This window comes from Sapajus apella, unplaced genomic scaffold (genome assembly GCF_009761245.1).
Source record: "Sapajus apella isolate SASKATOON/1434 unplaced genomic scaffold, GSC_monkey_1.0 scaffold13, whole genome shotgun sequence".
Lineage (NCBI taxonomy): Eukaryota > Metazoa > Chordata > Mammalia > Primates > Cebidae > Sapajus > Sapajus apella.
Window position 1 is genome coordinate 6,834,477 of NW_022436953.1, and position 10,912 is coordinate 6,845,388.

General features: G+C 49.3%; 2 protein-coding genes across 2 annotated transcripts in view; one reads left to right on the forward strand and one right to left on the reverse strand.

Annotated features, from left to right (window-relative positions):
- NT5C2 (5'-nucleotidase, cytosolic II) overlaps window positions 1-9,183 on the reverse strand; it is a 178,655-nt gene extending 169,472 nt beyond the window's left edge. The window contains exon 1 of the mRNA XM_032281471.1: window positions 9,160-9,183. The gene's annotated coding sequence lies outside the window, so the exon portion shown is untranslated. The remainder of the gene's footprint in view (window positions 1-9,159) is intronic.
- The window catches only part of INA (internexin neuronal intermediate filament protein alpha), a 13,530-nt gene continuing 11,748 nt past the window's right edge, over window positions 9,131-10,912 (forward strand). The window contains exon 1 of the mRNA XM_032281485.1: window positions 9,131-10,282. Coding sequence (XP_032137376.1) covers window positions 9,218-10,282 — 1,065 coding nt within the window. The 5' untranslated portion in view covers window positions 9,131-9,217. The remainder of the gene's footprint in view (window positions 10,283-10,912) is intronic.

Genomic DNA, 10,912 nt, shown 5'->3' on the forward strand with positions numbered 1-10,912 from the left:
CTGACCCCAGGGGGGGGGGCTCGGGGGGGGCCGGGGACGCCCCATTCGCCCCCCCCCGGGGGAAAAAAAGGAAAACCCCCGCCAAAAAAAAAAAAAAAAAAAAAAAAGGAGGGTCAGGAATTCAAGACCAGCCTGGCCAAAATGGCAAAACCCCATATCTATTTAAAATACAAAAATTAGGCCAGGCATGGTGGCTCATACCTGTAATCCCAGTACTTTGGGAGGCTGAGGTGGGTGGATCATGAGGTCAGGAGATGGAGACCACCCTGGCTGACATGGTGAAACCCTGTCTCTACTAAAGTACAAAAAAATTAGCAAGGCGTGGTGACACGCACCTGTAGTCCCAGGTACTCAGGAGGCTGAGGAAGGGGAATCACTTGAACCTGGGCAGCAGAGGATGCCATGAGCCGAGATCGTGCCACTGCACTATAGCCTGGGTGACAGAGCAAGACTCTGTCTCATAAAAAATAAAAAATACAAAAATTAGCTGGGCAGGGTGGTGGGTGCCTGTAATCCCAGCTACTTGGAAAGCTGAGGCAGGAGAATTGCCTGAACCTGGGAGGCAGAGGTTGCAGTGAGTTGAGACCACACCGTTGCACTCCAGCCTGGGACACAAGAGTGAAACTCTGTCTCAACAAAAGAAAAATACAAAATAAAAATTATCCTGGCTTGGTGGTACATACCTGTAGTCCCAGCTGCTTGGGAGGCTGAGGCAGGAGAATTGCTTGAACTTGGGAGGCAGACGCTGCAGTGAGCCACGTTCATGCCACCGCACTCCAGCTTGGGTAACAGAGCAAGACTTTGACTCAAAAAAAAATTGTTTTCCTGACTTTTTATTTTGAAAATTTTAAACCTAGAAAAATTGCAGGGCTAATATAATAAACATCTGTACATTTTTCACCTAAATTCACCAAAGGTCAACTTTTTGATGCATTCGTTTTACCTCCCCGTTCTGTGTCCCTTTGTGTATGTGGATGGCATTTTTGCCAAACCATCTAAGAGTAAGTTATAAAAATTATGATACTGCAACCCTAAAACTTCAGTATGTATCTCCTAAGAACATTTGCCTATTTTTATAGATGTCTTACTTTGAAATAATTTAAGATACAAAAAAATTGCAAAAATAGTACAGAAAGTTCCCATGTGCCACTTACCCAGCTCCCCCCATGATCACATCTTATATAACCATAGTACATCATCTAAACCAGGAAAATTGACATTAATACAACACCTTCATTCAGCTATAGACCTTATTTGGATTTCATTAGGTTTCTCTCTTCTCTCTCCCACCCTCTAAATTTTTAGCATGTGTACAGATTTGAGTAGCAGAAATGTTCCATTACCACAAAAATTCCCTCCTCTTAGCCTCTTTGCAGTCACATCCTCCCACACCCCTACAACCCTAATTCCTGTCAACCATTGATCTTTTCTCCAGCACTATAATTTACTCACTTCAAGCATGTTTTATAAATGGAATCAGGTAATATGTAACATTTTGAGATTAGCTTTTACCCAGCAAAATGCCCTTAGGATTCACCCAAGTTGTTTCTTTTTTTTTTTGAGACGGAGTTTCACTCTCGTTACCCAGGCTGGAGTGCAATGGCGTGATCTCAGCTCACCGCAACCTCCGCCTCCTGGGTTCAAGCAATTCTCCTGCCTCAGCCTCCTGGGCAGCTGGGACTATAGGCACGCACCACCATGCCCAGCTAATTTTTGTATTTTTAGTTTTACCATGTTGACCAGGATGGTCTCGATCTCTTGACCTCGTGATCCACCTGCCTAGGCCTCCCAAAGTGCTGGGATTATAGGCGTGAGCCACCGCACCTGGCCCACCAAAGTTGTTTCATGTGTCAATGGTTCACTCTTTCTAATGGTGAACAGTATTCCACTGTATGAATGTATCTTGGTTTGTTTATCCATTCATCTGCTGAAAGACATTAGGGTTGCCTCCTATTTTAGTATATCATACAGAAAGCTGCTATGAACATTCGTGTACTCATTTTTGTGTGAACATAGGTTTTCCTTTTTCTAGGCTAAATACTCAGAAGTGAGATTGCTGAGTCATATGGTAAATTTATATTAATTAAATTAAATTAAATTATTTATTTTGGAGGCAGAGCCTTGGTCTGCCACCTAGGCTGCAGTGCAGTGGAGCCCAGCTCACTGCAACCTCCACCTCCTGGGTTCATGTGATTCTTCCACCTTAGCCTCCCAAGTAGTTGGGATTACAGGTAAATACCACCACGCTTGGCTAATTTTTTGTATTTTTAGTAGAGATGGAGGCTCACCATGTCGCCTAGGCTGGTCTTGAACTCCTGAGCTCATGCTACCTGCCCACCTTGGCCTCCTAAAATTCTAAGACTACAGTAATGGCTTGAGCCACTGTGCCTGGCCAAATGTATATTAACTTTATAAGAAATTACTAAAGTGTTTTTCCAGAGTAGGTGTACCATTTTACATCCCCACCAGCTTTTCTGGTGGGAATAAACGAAAGACCCAGCTGTTCTGCATCCTTGTAAGCAGTTGATATTGTCAGTGTTTTGTGTTTAAGCCACTCTAGTAGGTATGTAGTGTCACATAATTGTGCATTGAATTTGATTCCCTGATGGCTAGGTATGTTTAACTTATTTTGATGTGCTTATTTGCCATCTGTATACTCCCTTTGGTAAAATGCCTATTCAAGTCACTTGCCCATTTTCTAATTGGAACGTTCTAATAAATGTTCATTAGAACGTTCCAATTAGAAAATGGGCAAATGACTTGAAATGTTACGTTCAGAAAGTTCTTCACAAATTCTGGATACATATTCTGGATATATTTGCTGTAATTTGTAAATATTTTGGCTTGTCTTTTCATCTTTTTTTTTTTTAGAGGAATATCACTCTGTTGCCTAGGCTGGAATACAATGGTGCGATCTCAGCTCACTGCAACCTATGCCTGCCGCATTCAAGCAATTCTCCTGCCTCCACTTCCTGAGAAGCTGGGACTACAGGTGCTCACCATCATGCCCGGCTAATTTTTTGTATTTTTAGTAGAGACAGGGTTTCACCATGCTGGCCAGGCTGGTCTCAAACTACTGACCTTGTGATCCTCCCACCTCGGCCTCCCAAAGTGCTAGGACTACAGGCATAAGCCACTGTGCCTGGTCTTTATCTTCTTAACAGGATCTTTTACAGAGCAAAAGATTTTAATTTTGATGAAGTTAAAAGTATTGTTTTTTTTTTTTCTTTTATGAATCTCATGCTTGGTGTCATGCCAAAGACTTTTCCCAAGTGGTTATAACAGAAAGCATTTTCAACCCCTTTTTTCACCTCACATGTATTATTCACAGGTGCAATCATAGTGCACTACAGTCTCAAACTCCTGGTCTCAAGAGATCTTCCTGCCTCAGTAGCTGGGCCTATAGGTGTGCACTACTGCACACAGCTCCCATTTCAATTCAGACAATCACACAAATAGTTACAGTAGAAGACTGTAGTCATTATGAGCCATGTGAGTGCTGCAAAGGCTATGGGTAAGAGGAGAGTTCAAGAGAGGGATGGATCGCCTGCCATTGGAGATACCACGGAAAGCTTCATGGAGGGGCAGCATTTGAGCCTTAAGGATCTCAATAGTTGAAGTAAGGCTGGGGAGGAAATTCCAGGAAGAAGGAATTGTGTAAGCAGAGGAATGGGACTGGGACAAGGTCAAGATCAAGAAGCAAGAGTGGGGGGAAGAGAAGAGGGAGACAATAAGATCACTTTCAGATCTATGGTATTTGAAGACCAGCAAGCATTCACGCGGAGATATCCAACAGGTAGTTAGATATGTGAATTTGGATGTAGAAATTAGAAATAGGGGTTTGGGATTCACTGGCGTAGGTCAGGCCCTTAGTTGTATGCCCCACAGCAACTTGTACCTTCCTTAAGAGCACTTCTCACAACCGTCATTAACAATTAATGGTGTAATTAACTGCTTAATCTCTGTCACTCCTACTAGAATGCCAGTCCCATGGAGGCAGAGCCCGCATCTGCCTTATTCCTATGGAGAAGGCACCTACTGCAGGGCCTTGGATATAAACATTCAGTAACTATTTGGTGAATGAATGAATTAAAGAAGTTGATACTTCTAACAGCTACCATTTACTGAACATGCACACAGCAGACACTGTGATGCCTGCTTTGTATACCTAATCTCATTTAAACCTCACAGTCATTTCATGAGAGGTAGGTCTGGAGATCTCAATCCCCTAGATTCAGTGGGTTGTGGGTAAAGCCTGGGAATCTGAATTTAAGTCCTCAGGTAATTCTAATGATCAGCCAGGTTTGCAGAGCACTCTGGTGGATTGTTTTATTGAAATTTCACAGACAATTTCAAGAAATTAAGGCTCAGCAAATAACAGTAATGTGTTTGAGGTCATTTGGCTAGGAAAAACCATGATGCAAAACCAGATCTCTCAGGGAGAAAACTTTATAAGCTTCCCCTCCCTGCTTCTGGGAGATCCAATATCTTAAAAAGAGAGTTTGTTATTTTATTTATTATTATTTTTTTTTGAGACGGAGTTTCACTCATGTTACCCAGGCTGGAGTGCAATGGCGCCATCTCGGCTCACCGCAACCTCCGCCTCCTGGGTTCAGGCAATTCTCCTGCCTCAGCCTCCTGAGTAGCTGGGATTACAGGCATGCGCCACCATGCCCAGCTAATTTTTTGTAGCTTTAGTAGAGACGGGGTTTCACCATGTTGACCAGGATGGTCTCGATCTCTTGACCTCGTGATCCACCCGCCTCGGCCTCCCAAAGTGCTGGGATTACAGGCTTGAGCCACCGCGCCCGGCCACGTGTTATTTTTTGATACAGGGTCTCACTCTGTCACTCAGGCTAGTGTGCAGTGGTGCAATCTCAGCTCACTGCAACCTCCACCTCGTGGGCTCAGGTGATCCTCCTACCTCAGCCTTCTGATTAGCTGGGACCACACGCATGTGCCACCACACCCAGCTAATTTTTGTATTTTTGGAAGAGACAGGGTTTTGCCATGTTGCCCAGACTGGTCTCAAACCCCTGGGCTCAAGCAATCCTCCCACCTGAGCCTCCCAAAGTGCTAGGATTACAGGCATGAGTCATGGTGCCTGGCCTAAATAAAGTGTTTACGAAGAAAGAGCAGAAGGCCAAGAACTGAGTCATTAAAACCAAGGAGAGTGGTCAGCACTGCCAAATGCCACAGAAAGACTGGAGAATGTGGCATTAGGGAGAACTGGGGATGGCTGACAATGTGTCTGTGGTGTCCAAGTGTGCCATTAGAGGAAGATGAATTTACAGCTCTGGCACACACAGGGAACTCCCTCAGGAGGCCTAGCCAGCTGGAAGGAGTTATGGACTGAGGCTCAGCCAAGATCACTCGTTCACAAGACAGCTTTGTGCTAAAATTATTAAAGCCAAACATCTGGGCCTGTGGGGTGAGATACCAAGAGAAGGGAGGCATAAGTTCCAGAGGAGAATACCAGTTTGGAATCTCAGGTAAGCTGTTGAGAAAATACAAAATGCAGCTTTGCCACGGCAACTGCCACTTTGTTGGAATATTTAGGCCTTTTGCCTCACTTTCTTCTGCTCTATGTGTGTTTTGCCTTTGGGGTACCGATTCCACTGGAGGATGGGAAGGGAAAGAAAGGTGAACTCCAACCAGGACATTTTGCTGCTGTTTTTCAGTAGTGTTAGACAGGAGATCTGTGCAAGGATGTGCTGGACGCTTTCCTACAATCCCCTCCCTAAACCCAGCTGGTGGATGTGAAACCATTCCTTTCATTTGAAAGAGGATGATGATGACCATAACTCTTTGTATCTATGCAGCTTACAAAGCACCTTCACATGCATCAGCTCAAGCTTTCATGACTCTTGGGAGGTAGGTGTTGTTATCCCCACATGCTTAGTAAATGGCAGAAGCCATAATTCAAACCCATTGCCTCTGACTCTGAGTCCAATGTTCTTTCAATTAAAAATCAGTAACAAATCAGCACATGATTTGTTGCTGGCCAAAACTCTACTGAAGCCCACTTAGTCCTACTCTGGCTTCACGGAAAAAAAAAATTTTTTTTTTGAGATGGAGTCTGGCTCTTGTTGCCTAGGCTAGAGTGCCACGGCACAATCTCAGCTCACTGCAACCTCCACCACCCGGGTTCAAGTGATTCTCCTGTCTCAGCCTCCAGAGTAGCTGGGATTACAGGCATGCACCATCATGCCTGGCTAATTTTATATATATATATATATATATATATTTTTTTTTTTTTTTGAGATGGAGTTTCGCTCTTGTTACCCAAGCTGGAGTGCAATGGCGCGATCTCGGCTCACTGCAACCTCCGCCTCCTGGGTTCAGGCAATCCTCCTGCCTCAGCCTCCTGAGTAGCTGGGATTACAGGCACACGCCACCATGTCCAGCTGATTTTTTGTATTTTTAGTAGAGACGGGGTTTCACCATGTTGACCAGGATGGTCTCGATCTCTTGACCTCATGATCCACCCGCCTCGGCCTCCCAAAGTGCTGGGATTACAGGCGTGAGCCACCGCGCCCGGCTAATTTTATATTTTTAGTAGAGATGGGGTTTCTCCATATTGATCATGCTGGTCTCAAACTCCCGACCTCAGGTGATCTCTCCACCTCGGCCTCCCAAAGTGCTAGGATTACAGGCGTGATGCTGGTCTCAAACTCCCGACCTCAGGTGATCTCTCCACCTCGGCCTCCCAAAGTGCTAGGATTACAGGCGTGAGCCATCATGCCTGGCCTTGCTACATAGAAATTAACGTGACTTCAAGAGTCTCACTGCAGGCCAGGCACAGTGACTGACGTCTGTAATCCCTGCACTTTGGGAAGCCAAGGCAGGTGGGTCACCTGAGTTCAGGAGTTTGAGACCACCCTGGCCAACATGATGAAATGCGTCTCTAGTAAAAATACAAAAAATTAGCCAGGCATTGTGTAGGGCACCTGTAATCCCAGCTAGGCAGGAGGCTGAAGCAGAAGAATAGCTTGAACCCAGGAGGCAGAGGCTGTGGTGAGCCAAGATCATGCCACTGCTTTTCAGCCTGGGCAAGAAGAGCAAAACTCCGTTGTTGTTGTTGTGTGTTTGTTTTTTGTTTGTTTGTTTTGAGATGGAGTCTTACTTTGTTGCCCAGGCTGGAGTACAGTGGGACAATCTTGGCGCACTACAACCTCCGCCTCCGAGGTTCAAGCAATTCTCCTGCGTCAGCCTCCTGGGGAGCTGGGATTACAGGTGTGTGCCATCACTCCAGACTCATTTTTGTATTTTTAATAGAGATGGGGTTTCACCATGTTGGTCAGGCTGGTCTCGAACTCCTGACCTCAAGTAATCTGCCCATCTTGGCCTCCCCAAATGCTGGGATTACAGGTATGAGACACTGTGCCCAGCTCTGTCTCAAAAAAAAAAAAAAAAAAGTCTCACTGCAGAATTATGTAGTAAAGAGAGAATGTATGTTTGTCTTTGCTTGCTGGTGACCTTGTGCTGCACCAGTACCTCAGTGTCTTATCTATAAGATGGAGGTGAGGGCCACCTTGAAGCATGTTCAGAGGAGGTAAACCTATATGCAAAAGTGCCAGCACAAGTACTGGCAGACAATCACTATTCAGCAGTGTTAGTAATCTTTTATTGCTCACCTTACCAGGTCTTTCTGAGCACAGAGACCTCAGAATTGAGTCCCTCTACCTCAAGGCTTTGGTCTGTGATGAGGGACAGGCTGTGACAGGGCCTGACCATCTTCCATGACATTAAGCACAAAGCCAAGAGATATGCTCCAAAGTCCCATAAGATCCCTTTTCACCCTTCCTTTGATGACCTGTCCCAAGCATATTTCTCTTTCCCCATGAAGTAAAACTTATCCTAGGACTACATCCTTTAAGATTCCAAGATCAAAAAAAAGGCCCTCAGTCTGGAATTCTGGAATATAGCTAAAAAGGTCTTCCTACTCCCTCTCCAAAGCCATATCCACATCCTGAGTGACATTAGAAGCTTGAAAGTGGTTTAATCTTTTTGTAGGGATCTCTTTTCTCCAAAAAGAGATCTCCAGAGTAAGTGGCTCTCCAAAGCCAGATGAGGACCTGCCCTGCTGGATTTACACAGACTAAAATCTCAAATGCCCACATGATCAGAGAGGTAAAGTAAAAACGAATTAAGAAGGTGGGGGTAATTCAGTGGAGAATGGCAGGCACTGTAATAAACAGGAAAGCAAACTTCTTATACAAAGGGCAAAGGCAACTCACCTCTGCCCACTGTGGGCATCCCACCTCTTCCCGTTTTCAGAAGAAGCCAGAAATCCAATTTCTTTTTAGGTGAAACCTCCTAGTTTGAAAACGCTCCTTTTGATATGTTTTAAAACATAATGCTCTAAACACAAAAGTCTGCAGCCCCTTTCCACAAGCTTGTGGTCCTGGCCTGCGCCATGCTTTAGTGCCCTATCGATGAGCCCCAGCAATTCCCAGCGCCTCCTGCTTCTCCATGTCTGGCCTCTTTTCCCCTCTCTGCCTCTGCTTCTCCCCACTCACCGCAGCTCGAGTTCACTTTCTTTACTGATCTCCCCTCTCTTCTGGGGAAGAGGCGCTTTCCAAGCATCTACCCGCCCGGAGCCTCCCAGGAGCTGCAGAGGGCCAGGTGGAGAGAGGCTCTATGACCTTTCTCCTCGAGGACCCTGAGCCACCTAAGGGAGGAGCAAGGCCTCGCTCAGCGGGTTCCCACTGTAACTGGGAAAACACGGCCTCGCCCTCAGAACCCAAGATGAGGGTGGGTGTAGGGGACACCTCCCAGAAACCCCTAACCTCCCAGTGGGTTAAAGAAGAAAGAGGAGACAGAGTCAAGGGATGCGACAGAGCTGTGTGGTTTCCGGATGGGAAACCTCAGTCGTTTAGGGCACCCCTCCGCTTGAGTCCCTTCAGAAGCAGTGGATTCTTGGGGAGAGGCGCTGCGGACAGGAGCGACTCCGACGCAGATGGCCCTGACCCCGCGCCCCAGGTCGTCGAGCGCGCAGCTGCAGTAGTCACTGCGCCTCCCCGCCCCCGCTCCTGGATGCCCCCCTTCCCTCCCCGGGCCAGGCTCGGAGCAGGAGCTCCGCCCCCAACGCGCCGCCCCAGCCCCAGCGCCTTAAAAGCCAGCGCGCACCGCCCCGCCGCGCCCTGCCTGCCGCACCTCTCCTTTCTTCTGTATCTCCAGCCGAAGCCGCACGCCCGGCCCGGATCCCGGCACCATGAGCTTCGGCTCGGAGCACTACCTGTGCTCCTCCGCCTCCTACCGCAAGGTGTTCGGGGACGGCTCCCGCCTGTCCGCGCGCCTCTCCGGGGCCGGCGGCGCGGGCGGCTTCCGCTCGCAGTCCCTGTCCCGCAGCAATGTGGCCTCCTCGACCGCCTGCTCCTCGGCCTCGTCGCTCGGCCTCGGCCTGGCCTATCGCCGGCCGCCGGCATCCGACGGGCTGGACCTGAGCCAGGCGGCGGCGCGCACCAACGAGTACAAGATCATCCGCACCAACGAGAAGGAGCAGCTGCAGGGACTCAACGACCGCTTCGCGGTGTTCATCGAGAAGGTGCATCAGCTGGAGACGCAGAACCGCGCGCTGGAGGCCGAGCTGGCCGCGCTGCGGCAGCGCCACGCCGAGCCGTCGCGCGTCGGCGAGCTCTTCCAGCGCGAGCTGCGCGACCTGCGCGCGCAGCTGGAGGAGGCGAGCTCGGCGCGCGCGCAGGCCCTGCTGGAGCGCGATGGGCTGGCAGAGGAGGTGCAGCGACTGCGGGCGCGCTGCGAGGAGGAGAGCCGCGGTCGCGAAGGTGCCGAGCGCGCCCTGAAGGCGCAGCAGCGCGACGTGGACGGCGCCACGCTGGCCCGCCTGGACCTGGAGAAGAAGGTGGAGTCACTGCTGGACGAGCTGGCCTTCGTGCGCCAGGTGCACGACGAGGAGGTAGCCGAGCTGCTGGCCACGCTACAGGCGTCGTCACAGGCCGCGGCCGAGGTGGACGTGGCTGTGGCTAAACCAGACCTGAGCTCGGCGCTGAGGGAGATCCGCGCCCAATATGAGTCCCTGGCTGCTAAGAACCTGCAGTCCGCGGAGGAATGGTACAAGTCCAAGTTCGCCAACCTGAACGAGCAGGCGGCGCGCAGCACCGAGGCCATCCGAGCCAGCCGCGAGGAGATCCACGAGTACCGGCGCCAGCTGCAGGCGCGCACCATCGAGATCGAGGGCCTGCGCGGGGCCAACGAGTCCTTGGAGAGGCAGATCCTGGAACTGGAGGAGCGGCACAATGCCGAGGTGGCTGGCTACCAGGTAAGGGCTGGGGCTGGGCGTGGGAAGGGGTGCATTCCCATCTCCTGCGCGTTCCCGCTTCCTCTGGTAAAACTGGGCCCTAGGACTTAAGAGGAGGGCAAAAGAGAGGAGAGAAGAGCCCCGGCTGGAGGCGCTGGTAAACAAAAAGCCCTGGAGTCTCTACTGTTAACTTTAGGGAACGCCCCTCATTTATGTTCCTGCCCCAGCCCTTCAAACAAAGAAGCCCTTAAACTTCTTTGAGGTTCGAAAACCTAACCATGCCTGTCTGTCAGCAAGCGGGCATACACCCACCGGCGATCCGGAGAACACTGCCCCACCCAAAGTAGGACTGACCTTAACAGGGCGGGTTACGTGGGCGGTGCTGTCTTGGCTATCTGGCTCGTTTGGTTGACGTTGAAAGGCTTTCTGTGCGTTCTGGAAGGCATTCATGGAGTATGGTGCGCTTCAGTGTTGAAGGAAGAATGCCGTCCTGAACTGGGAAGGGTCCTATCCCATTTTCTTGACTTTCGCGCTCCAAAAAATAGATTGGGAGCCAACAAGCTGAGCAATGCTTGAGCCATTAGCAACCGCCCTGCTCTACCCTAACACTCACTCACACACACACACACACACACACACACACACACACAC